General features: G+C 56.6%; 3 protein-coding genes across 4 annotated transcripts; all 3 read right to left on the bottom strand.

The window, feature by feature from the left end:
* Positions 1–222: 222 nt before the first annotated feature.
* Positions 223–1,769, bottom strand: LOC120698595 (carboxymethylenebutenolidase homolog). 2 transcript variants are annotated; one of them, XM_039982288.1, is made up of 3 exons: positions 1,485–1,769; positions 1,023–1,305; positions 223–938 (listed from the first exon to the last, which is right to left on the bottom strand). In XM_039982288.1, exons 1-3 carry the CDS (start codon positions 1,624–1,626, stop codon positions 398–400), a joined length of 966 nt encoding a protein of 321 aa, XP_039838222.1. In that variant the 5' UTR covers positions 1,627–1,769; the 3' UTR covers positions 223–397. The 2 variants fall into 2 exon arrangements, with proteins under 2 accessions (XP_039838222.1, XP_039838221.1); XM_039982287.1 differs by having other exon boundaries at positions 1,467–1,740.
* A 1,012-nt stretch (positions 1,770–2,781) lies between these two features.
* On the bottom strand, positions 2,782–5,816 carry LOC120698594 (FT-interacting protein 3-like). Its single transcript, XM_039982286.1, has one exon. The coding sequence runs from the start codon at positions 5,637–5,639 to the stop codon at positions 3,213–3,215; it is 2,427 nt and encodes an 808-aa protein (XP_039838220.1). The 5' UTR covers positions 5,640–5,816; the 3' UTR covers positions 2,782–3,212.
* Positions 5,817–14,827: 9,011 nt separating this feature from the next.
* On the bottom strand, positions 14,828–16,099 carry LOC120698596 (myb-related protein 308-like). Its single transcript, XM_039982289.1, has 2 exons — positions 15,638–16,099; positions 14,828–15,489 (listed from the first exon to the last, which is right to left on the bottom strand). Exons 1-2 carry the CDS (start codon positions 15,898–15,900, stop codon positions 15,003–15,005), a joined length of 750 nt encoding a protein of 249 aa, XP_039838223.1. The 5' UTR covers positions 15,901–16,099; the 3' UTR covers positions 14,828–15,002.
* Positions 16,100–17,620: the final 1,521 nt, after the last annotated feature.

Genomic DNA, 17,620 nt, shown 5'->3' with positions numbered 1-17,620 from the left:
GCCGTAGATGGCCGGGAAAGGAGGGCGCAGGCGGTGGGCAGCGCGCCCTGTCCCGCCTCGAGGGGGAGCCGCGTTGGGTGGGAGCTTTTTTTTTTTGATGGCATACAAGGGTGGGAGCTGTTGCTGGGTGGATGATGGGTCGGGGATGGTGCTGATGCCTGACGGTCTATGGGTGAGTGGGAGCCGCCCTCCTTTGTGAACACGTGGTGTGGATGAAAGACAGGCGGCCGTGCAGGTGAACAAATTTACGGCCGGCTACAATGAAGTCTTTACCGTTTTTTTAGCAATACTCTACAGTTTTGCGGCGTCAGTACACAAATAAAAACTCTCGCAAACTCTTACGCGCATGCTTGATTCCGATCTTCGACAAACCTAGTATGTACGCACCGCCGGCTGATCAGGCGAGCAGGTGGTCGTGCAGCCACCCCCGCATGGCGTTGAACGCGTCCTCGGCGTCGGCGTCCTCCTCCACGGACTGCGGCCGGTGCGCGAACCCGTGGCCCCTGCCGGCGTACACCGCGGCCATGGCGCCCCCGGCGCGCCTCTCCAGCTCCCGCACCGTCTCCACGGGGCACAGCGGGTCGCCGTCGCCGCACACGAACAGCACGGGCGCCGCGAGGCGGGCGCTCAGGGACGCGTCCATCCGGGACCCGTAGAAGCAGACCCCCGCGCTGAAGCAGCGGCCGCCCTCGCCGGCGTCCGCGTCGCGCGCCAGCGCCTCCACGAGGCGGGCGCCGCCGTAGCAGAACCCGACGACGCCCAGCCTCCTCGACACCCCCGCCGCCTTGAATTCGTCCACCAGCCACCTCGTGCACGCGTCGATGTCGCCCGACACCCGCGCCGGGGCCTGCCCGGCCAGCCACCGCGCGAAGCCGCCCTCGTCGAACGGGGCGCTCGGCTTCCACGGGTCGCCCCGGAACAGGTCCGGCACCAGCACACTGCGCGTCCGAAAACATCAAGGCGCGGCGCAGATCAGATCGAGCAATGGGAGCTGGATCGAACAAGCAGCGAAGGTTTGGTACTTGTAGCCGTTGCAGGCGACGCGGTAGGCGAAGTCCCGCGTGGCGGAGTCCTCGAAGCCGAAGACGTCGGAGAGGAGCAGGATGCCCGTGCCGTTGTTGTTCTTGACGGCCCTGAAGAGGTGCGCGCGGACGCTGTCGTCGCCCTCGCCGATGACGAGGTCCGACCCGCTCACCAGCTCGCACGCCTCGTCGTCGTCGACGGTGGCGCCCGCCGCCACTTCGGCCTGGCTGCAGAGCGGCCGCCGCCGGAGCCGGGAGCAGCGGCCCGGTTCCTGTACGGGAACTGGAATCGTCACGTCAGAGCGTACACCCGAGCTCAGTTTGCAATGCAACGATTCGCCGGTCAAATTTTCTGATTGTCCCCGGACGAGCACGAACGTTGCAAGAACCGCCGAGAGAGAGACGAGTCGAAAAGATAAGAGTGGATAAGATGCGAGCACTCACGGACGGCAGCTGACTTACAGAGGACGCGAGTGTGGCGGGGCGCGCTCGGCGCGGCGCGGTGGAACGAGCACGCGCGACCCTGGCGTCCCTGCCGCGGGGACGACGCGCAAGGGAGAGACAACGGGCGCGCCGCCGCGACAGCCGCGGGCGCGGGCGCCATCTCGGAGGGACTCCTGGAGCTGGGAACGTTCGCGCGCGCGGGGAGATGATAGGCCACCACCACTGGCTCGGCGTCGCAGCCGCGCGTTCAGATATTTTTCCCTCGCGCGGAGTCCCGGGCGTCGTCTTCTCGCGGAGTTCACCGCGCTCAGGCCTGTCTCACCCTCGTGGGTCGATTTGACTGGATTATACATGATGTGGGTCGATTTGTTAGGCTAATTTATGCAAAATCTGGGGTGGATGGGGCGCTGCTGGGTCCATCCACCCCAGATTTTATATTTTGGGCCTAAACTAGCTCAACAAATAAGTCCACATGTGTAGTCCAATTAAATTTATTCTAAAACAACTTTTTTGTTTCGGAATATTTTTTAATTATTCCAGTAATACAAAAAAATTGTTCGGAAAAAAAATATTCCGAAACAAAAAAAATAGTTATTTGATCTTTTGTGATGGTTTGACTGCTAATGACTCCTAATATTTGCGGCTTATCATAGCTTATCAACGGGAGAGAAATAGAAACAAGACAATTGTCGTGGGCCTGTGGCTCCGACGATGGAACGTCGAAGGTAAGGGCGGCGGCGGCTTCAGCGAGGCAGAGCTGGGGGAGGGGTGTGAGGGTCGGACAAAGTCCATGCGTTTAGGGTGTGCCGAAGCATCGCGTTTTAGACTTTCACAGGTTCTCCTCTTGCACAAGGGAGATATTCCTGACATGGGAAATGAGTCGCTAGCACCCATGTTTCAGTACCTTCTTCACCTAACCACACCGTGGCCATATTCTCGTTCATCCTTTTTCATACGCTTCCGCGTTTGTTGTCAGCAAGAAAAAGAGCTGCAAGGTTCATTTTGTCAGAAATTGCAGTACAGATCAGGGCCATGGGCCACATGTTTTCCTCCGGTGGGGTTTCAGGTTTCTAATTTCTTGCATCAGTTACACAGGAAATGTGGCTTCATTTCCGCACCACCATGGAAAACAACAGATTGTGATCGAACACGGCATCTTTAGTCAAAAGATCAATCAGCACGACAATCTTCAAAGTCACAAGAACGACGAATTCCTGCCACCGCCGGCGCAACTTCTCAACAAACAAACAACGCAGCACAACAACCTGGAGGCGATGAGTACAACTGCAGCAAAACAAGCAAGGCATGACCACTGAAGCAAAGAAGGTGAGTGGCACGACCAGAAGTCCAGAACAAAGACCATGGTCCAGGTGCAGGGGCAAGATCACATCACTGAGCCAAACAAAATCGACAACACAAATACAAACAAAATACACTGGGAGGGTAATATTGTTCCTGCATTTAGTTCTAAGCTAATAACCTGAAGCTAACATTACACCTTTGCACCCAAAAACCTCCTCTCACTGTCCCAAAACTCAAAAGGGACCCAGTTGTTCCCTTTCATTGGCATAACCCAAGGAAATCAACCATTAAACCAACACCTTATTCCTGGGCCACCCATGGCCTCCAATATATGAATTCATCAGGTATATTCACATCAGATATGATGATGATCAGAAGGAACCGAGTGGAACAGACAAATAGCTACAACTTTCATTCGTGTCTCTTACTCTGAATGCTGTGAGCTCAAAGGAGCATATCGGACTTGGCAGGCAGTCTCCTGTAGAAGTTGAACGGCAGAGATGGCATCCTGCTGCGGAACCGGGGGTGCCGCAGCAGGTAAAGCATGGTGATCACCATCAAAACCTGGAACGGAGTCACATAGAGCACAATGGCAACCACCAGGGATAAGAATATGAAGATGGTGGTGGCCCGAGGGTCTCTCCAACTCAGCAGTGCGTGTGCCCTCTCGCCTTGCGTTGCCAGGTCTCCGACCACCGTCTGCACACGACCTCCGACGCTCCTGAGCCTGTCATAGCGCATTCTTACAATGTCAGCTGGTCTGGAGGTTGGGAATGTGTCGAACTCCTCATCAAGCTCATCAGGGTGTGTCAGCTCAGCATGGGATAGCTTGGTATCCATGTGTGACGGGTGCCTTGGCCTGTACCTATAGTTCCACAACCCAATCATGAACATGTAGAGGAAGAAGGTAGGCAAGATGAGCTCCGGGTAGCAGATCAGTATCAGGAACAGCATGTGCACTAGCATTGTTGTAATTGGGTTCCGCCAGCTCCTGATGCCTTCATACCACTTCAGCATTGCCAGAAAACCAAAAAACAGTGAGGTAATACGATAAAAATTAGCCTTGCTGCGCCGGAGGCTAAACATGTGCGAGTCCACATCAAGCATGTATTCCACAACCTCCCTGCGCAGAGGGGGTTCAGCACGACTAAGCCTTGCTGCAACAATCTGCATCGCCTGGTGCCTCAGGTAGTCCAACTGCATCACTGGGATCGGCTGTGTGTAGTGCATCTTTGGTAGCAGCGGACGACCATACAGCGCCATCATGTTCACCCAAGCCGTGCACGTAAACCGCACAGCCAAATGCAGCTCACCAGTCTTCTTCAGTCCACTTGGATGTAAAACCAGCAAAGGGTAGAAATGCGTGTACACCCTGTCAGTCTCCAAAGTTGAGAGCCGGATCCTGACCTTCCCAATCCGCTGATCTGGGCCGCCACCATTCTTGCTCCCGATCTGGCCATTGTCGAACACCACCACTGTGATCACGGTGCAAGGATCGAACACCTCCCAAGTATACTGCTCATTCCATTGCGGATTCAACGTGTCAAGAACGGTCCTCGTGCGCACCCACTTTGGTCCATATTTGGCCACACAATAGGCGTCCGTGGTGCGTCCATCCTTGGGCTTCATCGGTATCAAGTTCCGCGCACCCAAAACCCCCAGCTCAAGCATCCCAATGCTTGGTTTCCTCGCTGGCTTTGACGATGGCTGGAGATCGCTGCTGTAGTAAGTGGACTCATCAAGAACGTGGTACCCAAAATCAAGCGACATCCGGATCTGTATCTTGCTCGCGAACTTGACTTCCTTCTTGTCAGGATCATCGCTGGGGCGCGTGAGGTTGTACCAACGCGGCTCCACGGGCTTGCCGAAGTGGTCGTGGCGCGGCATTGCTGCTTGGAGAGGCAGGAAAATGCGGCCGAGCATCTCGTCGCGGCCCGGCGCGACGCGGTCCTCGACGGTGATGACCAGCGGCTCGTCGAAGGGCTCCGAGACGACGAACATGAACTCCTCGTTCCAAATCGGGTTGGGCGCCCCTGGCGGCGCTCCGGGGCGCGTGCGGCGCACCTGGCCGGCGAGCTGCAGCTTGACGCAGGCGCTCATGGGGCGCGAGGTGTCGTGCGGGATGAGGTCCTGCGCCCCCAAGGCGGCGACGCGGAGGTACACGAGCTTGGGCGAGAAGTAGACCTTGGCGCGCGTGGACGCGACGGCCGCGGGGCCCGCGGCGGCGTGCGCGTCGGAGTGCCAGGCGTCCGGGAACGCCTCGTCGGCCTGGGTGCCGAGCCAGACAGAGAGCATGACCTCGCCGTGGGGCATCTTGTCGCCGCGCTTGGTCTCGAGGCGGTACCACTGCGGCGCGAGCGGCGAGTCCGGGGGCACGCGGACGGGCACCTCGGCGAGGTCGAAGGCGACGCGCCCGACGAGGTCGTCGCCGCCGAGATCCTTGGCCCTGACCAGGACCTCGAGCAGATGCGACTGGAGGTGCGCGGCGGAGAAGGCGAAGACCTGCTGCCAGGACGGGCTGTGGCTGGCGGCCTTGACGGCCGTGGTGCCCTTGAAGTTGCCGAGCTTGACCTCGACGAAGGGGTCGATGGCGCCCGTGGCGGAGACGGGCAGGTCCCGCGCCTTGACGACGTTCACGTAGAGGAACCGCATCGGCTCGACGAGGTCGTAGGTGGAGGCGATCTTGCCCGCGCCGGAGGCCGCGGCGGCGGCGGCGGCGGACGGGTGGAGGCCCGGGATGTTGAAGCGCGGGCGCAGCACGGCCGCCAGCGGGGGCCGCGTCTCCACCAGCCCGAACTGCTGCTGCGGGGGCGGCATCGGCCCCCCCGGGCCCGGCACCATGAACGGCCGCGGCGGCATTGCCCCCTTCATCTCGTCGTCGGGTCCGGCGGCGGCGGCGGCGGCGGCGGGGTTCGCCTCGGTGGGGAGCGGCGGCGGCGGCGGCGGCGGCGGCGTGGGTGGGGGGAGCGGGGGGTTGGAGTGGAGTGGAGGCCTACTAGTCGTGGGAGCGGGGCCTGCGGGGGCGGAGGGGGTGGCTGCTGCCTGCTGCTGCTAGTCTGCTACCGCTTGCGCGACGTGTTCGCGTGAGGGAGCGTGGGGGCAGCGTACGGCCGGGCCGCCGGGGCGGAGGAGATCTGTCCCGCGTGGCCGCCCGTGGCGCGGCCCCCGCGGCGAAGCGCGCCCGTCGGATCCCGATCCCACGGGTTGCATCTGGCCGGACCTTTCGGCGAGGAGCCGTATCGCTGCCCGCGCCGCTGCAGCCGCGGATGAACACGCGGGCCGCCGACACGTGGGTCCGTCGACTGCGGGGCACCGGTGTCAGCGCGGCGGCTGCGGGCGGGGTGCCGGGGGACTCGGTTCGCGGAGGGCGGCGATGTTGCTGGTGCTGGCCAGCTCGCCGCGCCGGATCCTCTGCGCTGGGATCCGTCGTCGGGTGCTCCGGCTCGGAGTGGCCCCCCGCAACGTGAGCGCGGTGCGGCTCCACGCTTTGCCTTTTTCTCTTTAGCTAGAGACAGGAGGTTAAGGGGGGCAAGAATGCATGCGCGCTCCCTGTCCGAGCTGGCTGCTCCTATGATCGCTTGGCTTAGGCGCTTCACCGTGGGGAGAATGGACCATGCCGGAGCAATCCGGAATGTACAGGATCGCTGGTCTTGTAAAAAGCTTGTAATCATGGACCATGATTCTTATGCGGTGTGTAGAAATGGACGTACGCGCACGAGCGATAAACCGGCGTTTCGCCCTTCGAACTTGTTTCCGTTTTACTTCTACTCAAAAGTAGCATTTTGTTTTAACTGAAACATCTTTTTCTGTAGGTCTTTTTTCAAAAAGAATGGCAAATTTTTATCAATGTTTTGAAAAGCAAAAGCATCTTAGGCCTTTTTTCACATCAAATGTTCGGACACATGCATAGAACATTAAATGCAGTTAAAAAAATAACTAATTACACATTCTAACTTATTAGCACGAGATGAATCTTTTAAGCCTAATTAATCCATAATTAGACATTATTTATCAAATAACAACGAAATGTGCTACAGTACAAAAATCAACAACTTTTCACAAACTATACTAATGGTTCACGGGTGTTCATACTTATAAAGAGACAACACCGATCACGGGTGTTCATACTAATGTCATACATACATGGTAAATTAGAATTGTTCCCTTCGAAATAAATCTGCAACGTTATCTAAGACACATCCATATCCATGCAATTGCAAATCATACAATTCCGAGAGATGTAGAGCGGTGCTGCTCCTGTGTCACGACTTTTTTTTTTGCTGGAAAGGCAATCATGACTCTTTAAGCAAAGGTTTATAGCACGCTGATTCCGTGATGGTGTACAATGGGTTTGCAACAAAGAGTGGCGCCACACACGATCAGGCTTTGTCCCAGGATACGGGGGTCTTGTTGACAACGATGCTAGGCTCGGTCGTCCTTGTCAAGTTTCCGTTCCCAGGTGGTTACGTGCGGGTGCCGCCCTCCCTCGGCCGTGCCTTCCGGACGCGCCCCTAGCCAGTAGCCGTTGCTTGATTTGAAAACCAAAATTCTGTTTCTCGTGGCACGAAATTCTTTCGCGGCCTGCACACCCAGTGACACTCCAACGTACTCCCTCCCCTCCCCCCAAATTATTATTTTTTCTTTCTCATCCACTACTGTTTTTCTCCCCCTTTTGCTTGCTTGCATGTGCAAGCAAGCAGCAACTATACCCGACATGCTTTGGAACGTCGAATATAAAACGCGCTCCCGTGACGTGGAGCACCGTACTGTGCTGCCATAGGATATACAGCGTGTGCTATGTAGCTTTTTTTTTTCTTCCTTTCCGAAAGTGACGCGTCCGCCTTTTTTTCGAATGCATAAAGCCGCGCTGCCGTGCAAGGGGCCCGTCCGCCTTTCGGGGGGCGGGCGACCGGGCGTGTTGCGCCGCCGCCACACCAGGAGGGGGGACTGGGCCAGCCAGCCGGGCCGCGCAGCGCGCGGGCTCGTAAAAGGGTTTAGCGCCCCCGATCAAGGGGCGGCGCAGTGAGTAGGAGGGGTAACAGGTCATGGTTTTAATAGTTTTTTTACAATTTAATAAGATTTTTAAATTTTTTAAATCAAAATTATATAAAATTAGAGTCCGATTTTTTTAAAATCCAGTTTTTAAATTTTCTAATTCAAAATCTTAGGCTTTTTACCGCCCGTAACCGTGAGCATGTGACGACTACGGGCGGATGGGGCCGATCGGTTCGATCGATCAACCCAGCCCGTCGTGTCGTGTGGCCGACACGTCACGGGCCCGTGCTGATTACCGCTGGAAACAGCAGCAGGTGGCAGGGCCATGAGCCATGAACGCGCCGCGCGACGGGTGGCCGAGCCGAGCCCAGCGCGTGGCTACACTACACGCGGGGGCGCCTGCGGTTGGATCTAGCTGTCCCAGGCACGAGAAGCGGGTGGGCGCTCGCATGGTTCCGCTTGCACCGGGGCCCTAGTTCTGTTGTCCGGGGTGAAGCAGCCAAGCTGGAGCTTGGAGGTGGTGGCGACGCGGCCCGGGACGGACGGCGAGGGAGGGAGGGACCAGCGCGCACTTGCTTGTCGCGTCACTGAGTCACCGGCGAGCCGAGGGGCCCGGGCGCGCCAGCGAGGTGAGATCCCGATTTCGGGCAGGCGCGCGCGCACATGGCGTGATCTCCCCGGAGATGGCCGGCCCCCGGCTCGAGTGCTCGACCGCCACCGCGCACAGCTAGACTTCGACGCTGGGGTCCGAGTCCGAGACCGCCGGGTTTGGACGGTGCAATGCAGCCGAGCCAACGGTGGTGTTTTTATTTTGACGGCGCGACTGGGTGCTGCAGTGCTGCCGCTTTCGGCTTGGGGAGCAGTAAACAATGTACGAAGCGGCAAGGTCATCACATGCATGCGCGCGCCCAGGCCGAGGCGGGCGGATCTGCCGGACACGTGGCACGGGGCGTAAGTAGTTAACCAGTGAAGTGAAGCGGGGCGGGGGGTCAAGGGCGCGATTGGTTCACTTCTCCCGCGAGCCAGGCTGCGTGAGCCAGCACCGGCGGAGCCTGGCTCCCGAGATGCGACTAATTTGCTCGTATGTGCGAAGCCTGGCTGAGGGTGCTTTAAACATCGTGCGAGCCTTGCTCCCAGCCTCGGTGCAGGCAACCAAACACCAGCATTGTACACACAGAGCCTGACTCACAGCAACCAAACAGCAAGAGGTTGCATCTGCGGATGCTTGCACGCGCAGAAGCAGGTAACCAAACGCGCCCTAAACAACTCGGTCGCCCTGCGCGCTGCCGACCCCTGTCTGCCTGCCCCCACCGGATCCGTCATCGATCGCATCGCCTATGGCCATTTGCCAGAATCCAGATGGCCTTCTGGGCTGGGACCGCGGCGATGGGAGCAGGACGGTAGGAGCGGAGGTGAGAACGGACGGAAGGAGCCGACGCCATTGTCACCGGGGCCTCGCAGCTCCACCTCGCGCTTCGGGGGACACCCGTGTGCACGGGCGCGTTCCGGGCCCTGCCCATGCCCTGCGCGCGCGGAATGGATTCCTTCGTCTTCCGTCACGTTTCCCCACGGCTTGCCGACTAGCAAAGCTCGCGTAAAATACAATTGCTCCTCGGGCGCTGATGGAACCGGACGGAAGGTCTGTAGCTCTTGCGAGAGAGAGAGAGCACCCGTAGCGTGGAGTAGGTGGGAATGTCTCCCTAGCACGTTGGGAATTCGTCACATGAGGCCCTGTTTAGATTTTTACTTATAAACCTCGTAAACACAAAAAAAACGTCACATCGAATATTTCAACATATGCATGGAGTACTAAATGAAATTTATTTATAAAATTTTTTGCATAGATGTGCTGTAAATCGCGAGACGAATCTAATGAGCATACTTAATCCATGATTTGCAACAGTGATGCTACAGTAACTATCCGCTAATTATTGATTAATAATAAATTAGTTAGTATCATTAAATTCGCCTCGCGATTTACAACTCATCTGTGCAAAAAAATTTATAAATAGATTTCATTTAGTACTTCAAATTAGGAAGATTTTAACGTAAAAATTTTTTGCGCTCAAACTAAACACGGCCTCAGGATATAGCACTAGTGTTGCTTGGCGCGAAGTGGGGTCATGGCCGGACCGCAGGGCGTTTTCATGAACTCGTCCTCTTGCTTGCGGTTTACGTGCGCTCCCGACGACAGTCTCGCAGACGCCCCAAAGGAATGGCAACTGGCAGCGGCTTTGCGCCGTCGCGGAGCTCAGGGCCGGCCATGGCGACATCTGGTTAGCTGTTGCCGTCGACTGAAGGTTCGACGCGGCAGGCGCCGCGACATCCGAATCTCGACACCACGCCACGCAAAAGGAGCCGTGTCCGGCCTCGGGACAGCCCGCGCCCCGGCAGCCCCTGGCGGAAGCGGAAGAAAAGGGCCGGCGCCGGCCGCCCACGCGCACGCCACGCCACCGCCTGTCGACGCACGCGCGGCGCACCATGGTTCGCGCGATGGTCGGCGGTCGCGCGGCTTATTTTCGCTTTGCCGCGCCGACGGAACCGAGGCGCGCTCGGTCTCGGCGCGGGCCGCCGCGGGACGGCGGGAGACGCCACGTTTTTTTTTTTCGACCGCGTGATCGCGTAGTAGGCCTCGCTGGGCCGTGCTGAGTTCGCACTACAGCCCGCCCACCGCGCTGCTGATGGGCCCTCTGGTTGCGAGGCCTATCCGTTTGTTTGATTGGCGGGTGCAGCCCGGCCGAGGAGCCCGCAGCGAAGGTCAGAGGGTCAGAGAGACCCACTGACCGACACAACCTGCTAATGGTTTGGATTCTAACTGGTTTCAGTGATTCGGTTTCTTTCCTGGAGGGGCTTGGTTTGGTTGGTAATGGAGTGAAATATATATAGGCTCGGATTAGTTTGGTTTAGCAACAAAATTGGTTTGGATTGGTTTAGAACGGTTTGAAGTTGGTTTTAGGCAGCATCGTCTATTAGAATCATGCATGCTGCTCCTGCAGTGCCTCTTGCTGCGGAACTCAACAAACCCGGCACAGTCTTTAGTAGAAGCCCCTCGCGCTGCTCATGCACGAAGTTGGTTTGAACTAGAACCCATCGACGGACAACAAGTTTGGTTTGGTTTGGGGTTAATGGACATATATGGTTTGGTTTGGTTTGGTCACTAGAAACTATTTAGCGCGGTGGGGTGGATCGATGGAACAAGTATTTATTTTGTGGGGTGGGGCAGTTTTTGGTTCGGTTATTGAACCATCAGCAGCTTGAGACCGACTAGTCTAGAACAGACTCGTGATCGTAGCGACCTCTAATTCCACATATCGCAGTCACCGTGACACCTTAAATCCATGACGATCTTTAACAGATCACAGCTTTAATCGGCTTTCTTGATTGCTCTGTAAGCACGGCTCCATAAGCAACTTCATATGAAACTTTGCAAAATGGATGTTTTGCTACTAGTTTCATCCACAAAAGCATATGGTGAAGCTGTTTTCAGCTCACACTGTGGAGGAGCTAGAAATTATAGCTTCGGTCAACTTCTCTCGTAGGCCCATGTTTCACCGAACGATTTCAGAAACAACTTCAGCTTCATTAGAAAAGCTCCTCCATCAGAGAAAATTGTTTTAGAAGAAGCTGAAGCTATTCCAAACGAAACCGCAGTGTAGTTAGTCGTTCAGGAAAAAGCAATTCAATACGCGAGGCAGCCACCGGATGAGGGAAGAACAAAAGCTTGCTGGGCCTCGTTAGGTCTCCTTGTGGGTGATGATGATCCATTGGTCACTTTATAACACCTAAAGAACCAACTGGGAGTGCCATTTTTCATGGAGATCGTTATCTTCATGAGTTGGTATTTTTTGATGCAACGGAACGGCCTCATCTTCAAAGGAATTCAACCAAGTCAAGTTTTATGTTTGCAGCACTTCAAGAGAGAATTTACCTTATTTATTCTAAGAGCAAAAGCTAGATACAAAGTCCCCATGTCTTCATGGCTAGAAGCACTTGTGTAATTATTTTTATTTTCTTCGTTTCTTGATTTTTCTTTGTCTTCTTTTTATTTTTTCTTAATATAATATATAACCAGGGGATTACTCCTCCTATTTCATCATTAAAAAAAAGAACCAAGCAAACCCACCAGAATTCCGGTCGCACCAAACTCCTGCCGCATCCAACCAACAACACCCTACCGCACAGCTCGGCAGAGCGGTCCGGCCGGTTGGCCATAAATAATGCCGCGGCTTCGCAAATGGCTGGCCGTGTTTAGTTCCACGTGCAAAAAAAATTTGTGTTGTAATTTTGTTAATTTGAAATATTAAATGAAGTCTATTTATAATTTTTTTTTGCACAGATGGGTTGTAAATCGCGAGACGAATCTAATGATGCTAATTAATTCATGATTAATCAATAATTAGTGGATGGTTACTGTAGCATCACTGTTGTAAATCATGGATTAAGCAGGCTCATTAGATTCATCTCGCGATTTACAGCTCATCCATGTAAAAAATTTTATAAATAGATTTCATTTAGTACTCTATGTATGTGTCGAAATATTCAATGTGATATTTTTTTTCGTGTTTACGGGATTTACGAAGTGAAGTGTGATAATAGGGTCTAAAGTCACGTACTACACCCAGCAGTCAGCACGCATGCCCTCAGACTTGCTGCCGCGCACAACGAACGCAGGCGCACTGCTGGAGCTGGGGACAGAATGTAGAGAGGTTGGTGGGCAGGCAGGTAGGTAGGACAGGCTGTCCGCCGATCTCTAATCCAGGGCAGCCAACACAGCATGAGCCGAGCGTCCTGAGTTCATGCGTGTTCCTCGAGGACAGCCACCGCCTCTCATTCGGCTCCGACGATGCCGCCTCTCTGCACTCGGAGCTCTGGCGAAAAAGAAAACAGAGGAGGAGTGCACTCGCTGTCGTACCCAACTGAAGATTTGAACTGGCGGTTTAAGTACTATTATACAGTAGTACTAGAATCCTTCTAGATGCCTTTGTGGCACAGACGCTGGTCGAGCAGTACATAGCAAGCCGCCTGACCACCTTTTTTCGTGAGCATTTTTGCGAGTCATCATGAGACGTGTCATAAGTACCCACCAAGGAAAAGAGAATAGCCTAACTGCCTTTTTCTCAGCGTCATTTCGGCAGCTCCGCCGTTGCGGCACCACCTCTCACAAGTCAGAAGCAACTATACGCTGGCAGAGAACGAATCTTCGAACGGTGCCCTGGTTGAGACCAAACCCTAGAATCACCCAGATTTTGCTTTACGCGCAGATAAATTCTCTGGACGTACGTACTCATATTTTGGAAGACGCACCAGCGCTGCTTTGCTTTCTGCACTTGATCGGATGAAGGAATCTTCAGGAGCTGCAAACTCGGCACGGCAATCACGTTCCCGGAGCCAGACCAGCGGCGTCTCGACCCGCAGATTAGGTGAGGCGGTGACCGGTGAGCCGGCCAGGTGACGCCGCCTGTCCACCAACCTCCAGCTACCCACCTCTCCCTATTCCATGCCGTGCCGTCCAGATTCCTTCCATCCATGGCAAGTTATTGCGCCCGTCATAGCTAATCGGTCGGGTAATCATCGGTTATTCGGTTGGTTGGGAAGCTAGGGCTAGCTAATGGAGTAGTAAGAGCGTACTGCTAGCAGAAACTAGTCCCGATCGGTACGGTGTGACCTGAACGATCATCAGAATCTTTAATCCCGTACCAAACTGGTCGCAGATTAATCGATCGATGAGGTTTGCATGTTGGCACAGAAGAAGGGGACTGCACTTAGCTTGTTGCGTAGCGCGTGAATATGGTCAGCCCCGTGGACACGTGAAAAGAATTAAAGTACTAGTGGTAGGAGCTGAGAGGGGTTTTTTTTTTCCTCCTGCTTGCAGGTAGGTAGGGCAGGCAGGTTTTGCGACTCGTGTGAACGATTTTCTGGGGGAAGAGCTTGGGCATGCAGAAAGCGAACTTGAGCACGGGCAAACACTAGTCTCTGCGCCACCTGAATGGCCTGCTGCCTGATGGAGAGGCGTCCGTCCAGCCCAGCTCTCACTCTCAAGTCTGAACAAAACTCGACGCTCCGACGTCTGAAGAGGCGTCGCTCGATCGATCTGCGGGCAATTTGCACGCATGGCATACGGGAGGCGCGTATAATTTGGTGTTAGGTTCTCTCTGGATCGGACCAGCACGCGGCTCACTTAGCTTGGACCCCAGTGTCAATGCAAGTGGCCGGCTCGAAAGGGAACCGTGAGCAGTGAACACTCCGGCACGCGCTGGCTGCACCAGCCTAGTCACCGTCGACGTCGGCCGAGATAAGATCCGTCGCGAGTTGAAACTAAGTGCTCCCTCAATTCGTGAAAAAAAGGGCAGGAAAAAGGGAAAGAACCGAAAGCGACGCAACGTAACCTCGGGTCGCAGCGTGAAAAAAATCCCCGCGCTGAAAAAGATCCCCGCAGAAGGAGCTTCATCATGACCTGGCCGTGGACAGCAACGTCGATCCTCGACAGATCGCTTGGATATTTTGGTTCGCCACTTCAGCTTGGGCATTTAGAAGAACAAGAGCTGGGGTGTGTGTTCTACTGTGCTACTGCCTACTGGCACCGGCAGGAAGGGCCGAGCGGGTTTGCACTTCGCAGAGTGCGCAGTGCAGTAGCTGGCCTGCGGGACAGCACCACCAAACTAGCGCCGGGTTCTTGGGCGGGCACATGGCTCTCTTCACCGCTTTCCGGCTGTCAGGCCCTTTCCACCGGCACCGTGTAAAAGATTCGGCTACCTACCTACCAGGAACTGAAAGAACACCGCCTGGCCTCTGCTCGGTGTCGCCGCACGGAGACGGAGGTCGTCGCGCGGCGCTTTGAACACAAGCCGTCCTCTTCCTGCTTGAACCACCTTTTGAATGTTTGGCGAGCCTGGTGGTTCGGTCGCCCTTTCGTTGTACTAGTAGTACTACCCGTGAACATTTATAATGCGCCTCGACAATTCTGCCGCCCAATCAAGGAACCGACTTCTACTCGTCAAACAGCGTGAAAATGGGAGGGAGAGATTGCGATTGCGAATTTTGAACGGGCAAGGGAGAAGCACAGCACGGCAAGACTGGAGATCTTTCGACCTCCTGTTGCTTTTCTCTTTCTTGAACATTGCTGTCCGTTGCTTCAGAAAACTGCCTGTCCTTACAAACTGGCAAACTGCCGTGAAGCTATCTAAACACATCGAGCGGCTCTCTCCCTCCCTCTCTCGGCGATGGACGTCCCACGGCGATTCATATGAACTGGCCTTGCTCCAACGGCCTGAAATATCTTAACCCCTGCGTGCCCGACGGATGGTCAGCCTGGCAGCCGCAGGCCTCCCCGGCGCGGAGCCCCAGGCGGTAGCACAGGCACACCGGCCGCGAGGTGGGCGTGTCGGCCGGCGGCGGCGGCGGCGGGCCCACGGACAGGTCGAGGTTCAGGTCGGGGCACCGCGGCTCCCCCGCGCTCGCGCCGCCGCTGGTGCTGCTGCTGCTGCGCGCGCCGTCGTCCGACGACGACGCCGCCGGCGACGGCTTCGCGGCGGACGCGAGAGCCGGGACGGCGGTCGCGGGGTGCAGCAGCGCTGCCGCCCGGTGCGCCGCGGCGGCGCTGCCGTGCGGGCGGTGCGTCTGCGGGTCGATGCCGCGGGCGAGGAGCTTGCGCTTGATGTGCGTGTTCCAGTAGTTCTTGATCTCGTTGTCCGTGCGGCCCGGCAGCTGCCCGGCGATCAGCGACCACCTGCGCGCGAGGAGAACCAAGCCGCCACGTGAGCAAAAGCGTGGACGAACCCAATGGAAGGCATCGGTGGGTCGATGCCGACCGATGATGATGCGTAGGAGTATCCAATCCAAGGGGGCAGAACGAGGATGGAGTAATAGTTTCTTACTTGTTGCCGAGGATGGCGTGCAGGCGGATGATGACCTCGTCCTCGTCGTCGGTGAAGTTGCCGCGCTTGAGGTCCGGGCGGAGGTAGTTCATCCAGCGCAGCCGGCAGCTCTTGCCGCAGCGCAGCAGCCCCGCGGCCTTGGGCAGCGAGCGCCAGCACCCCTCGCCGTGCGCCCGGATGTAGGCCACCAGTCGCTCGTCCTCCTCCTTGGTCCACGCGCCCTTGTTCGTGTGCGCCTTCTCGCAGCACGGCGACCGCCCCATGGCTCCGCCGAGATAGCAAGCGCCTCCCGACAGGTGACGCGCCGCGCGGGGTGGCGAGACGGGACGGGACGGGACGGCCGCTCGATCGGCCGAGGACGGCAGCTCTCTCTCGTGTTGCCGAGGCGCGGCGCCGCGGGGGCATCCCCCCGTATATATGGCGCTGGCGCGGGGTGGTCGTGTTGCTGCTGCTGCTGCCCTTTTTCCTCTCCCCATTGACCGGGCCCGGCGTCTCGTTGCGGGGCGAGTTTGACGGGCCCAGGCGGACGCTGGAGTTGGGTTGGGTGGTGGTTGCGGTTGCGGCGGTGGAGCCCGCGCGTGTCGTGCGCCCGCGCCGGCGCCGCTCTGCTCCCACTCCCACTTGTGTACAGCCCCCCCCCCCCTCCCCCCGCTCGGGGCGGTTTGGTGGATGGATGGGTGGTTGCGTTACGGCTCCGGGCTTACCGGCGCTGCGCGTTTTCAATGTCGCGGACGCCGCCGCAGAGGAGGAGCGGAGGCGGTTGGATCGGCCGGCCGGCGGGGGCCGTGCGCGTTTATTACGAGGTGTGGAGCGGGGGGCCGGCCGGCAGAGGAAAGGTTTGGTGCGCGCGCGCGCCGCGACGGGTCATGGTCTCGTGGATAGGGGTGGTGGATGGAGCCAAGCCACGGAGGACGCGGGACAGCAGGACCGAACGAGTCGTGAATGGGCCCTGCCCTGCCCGATGAATGAACGCTACTGGTCTGGCGAGGGGCCGACGCGCCCGGGGAGCTAGCCGTACGTGCACCAGCACGGCATCAAATGCGAGCGAGAGGTTCCGTCAGTTCCCGTCCAGCTCGGCCGTACCACCAGTACTGCTGCTCCAGGTTGGTCGTGAGGTTTTCCAGTTTGGTTGATCATTCAGGCCAGGGCAAAGCGGCACCTTGGTCGGATGGTTGGCGCGTCGACGGCGCAGCGCGAGCTGAGAGAGACTAGCTAGCTAGTAGATTAGAGGGCAACCAAGGGATGATTAGGTAGCAGCATCTGCGGCTATTTTAATTACGAGGTGTGTGTGGTTTGCGGCGGGTGCATGATGATACGTGTGCGCGCTCTAGAAGGCAGGGGGGACGATAGTTTAGGAGGCGTTGAGGTTGATTAGGTGACGTGCGTCCGGTTGGGAGTTTAGGTCACGTTTGGTGCCACAGGTGGGCTCGAGACGGAGTAAAGAACGCCACCCACAACGGGTCAAAACTAGTACCCAGCAACACGCCAAGCGTCCGTCCATTTTCCGTTGGGAACTGCTCTTGGCCTCTTGTCTTGTCTGTTTCTCTTTCTGTTGGGTTGGGAACTAGTTGACTCTCGCAAAACACATGCATATATATATATATAGCTAGCCGTGTTTAGTTCCAACGCAAAAACAATTTGCGATGGAATCTGTCGTGGTGTGGTAAACCATAGCCGGTTGGCGGAATGCACACGCGGAATGCGCGCGTGTACCAGATGGCGGCCGTGCTAAGGCTGTCCACAATGGCAAGAGCAAGAGCAAATTTGCTCTTGCCTCGTTTCCCACACCCTCTCTGTCTACAGTGCCAAACAGTACATCTACAGTGTCAAACAGTAGATTTACTCCTCCATTTCCTCCTATCGCTGTGGACGGTCTAACTGCTTTCAGCTGCAAAGCCCGGCCTTTACTTTGCTCCGACTCTTCCATGCTTAGGCTGCGTTTAGTTCCAAAATTTCTCTCCAAACTTTACTATTCACCTATCA

This window comes from Panicum virgatum, chromosome 3K (assembly GCF_016808335.1).
Source record: "Panicum virgatum strain AP13 chromosome 3K, P.virgatum_v5, whole genome shotgun sequence".
Taxonomy (NCBI): Eukaryota; Viridiplantae; Streptophyta; class Magnoliopsida; order Poales; family Poaceae; genus Panicum; species Panicum virgatum.
This window is presented reverse-complemented; position numbering and strand designations above follow the sequence as displayed.

Coding starts and splice junctions, on each gene's coding strand:
- LOC120698596 (XM_039982289.1), bottom strand. CDS start 15,900: ATGGGGCGGTCGCCGTGCTGCGAGAAGGCGCACACGAACAAGGGCGCG. Junction 15,490..15,637: donor CACGCCATCCTCGGCAACAA/GTAAGAAACTAT, acceptor CCTCGCGCGCAG/GTGGTCGCTGATCGCCGGGC.
- LOC120698595 (XM_039982287.1), bottom strand. CDS start 1,626: ATGGCGCCCGCGCCCGCGGCTGTCGCGGCGGCGCGCCCGTTGTCTCTC. Junction 1,306..1,466: donor CTGTAAGTCAGCTGCCGTCC/GTGAGTGCTCGC, acceptor TGACGATTCCAG/TTCCCGTACAGGAACCGGGC. Junction 939..1,022: donor GTCGCCTGCAACGGCTACAA/GTACCAAACCTT, acceptor TCGGACGCGCAG/TGTGCTGGTGCCGGACCTGT.
- LOC120698594 (XM_039982286.1), bottom strand. CDS start 5,639: ATGAAGGGGGCAATGCCGCCGCGGCCGTTCATGGTGCCGGGCCCGGGG.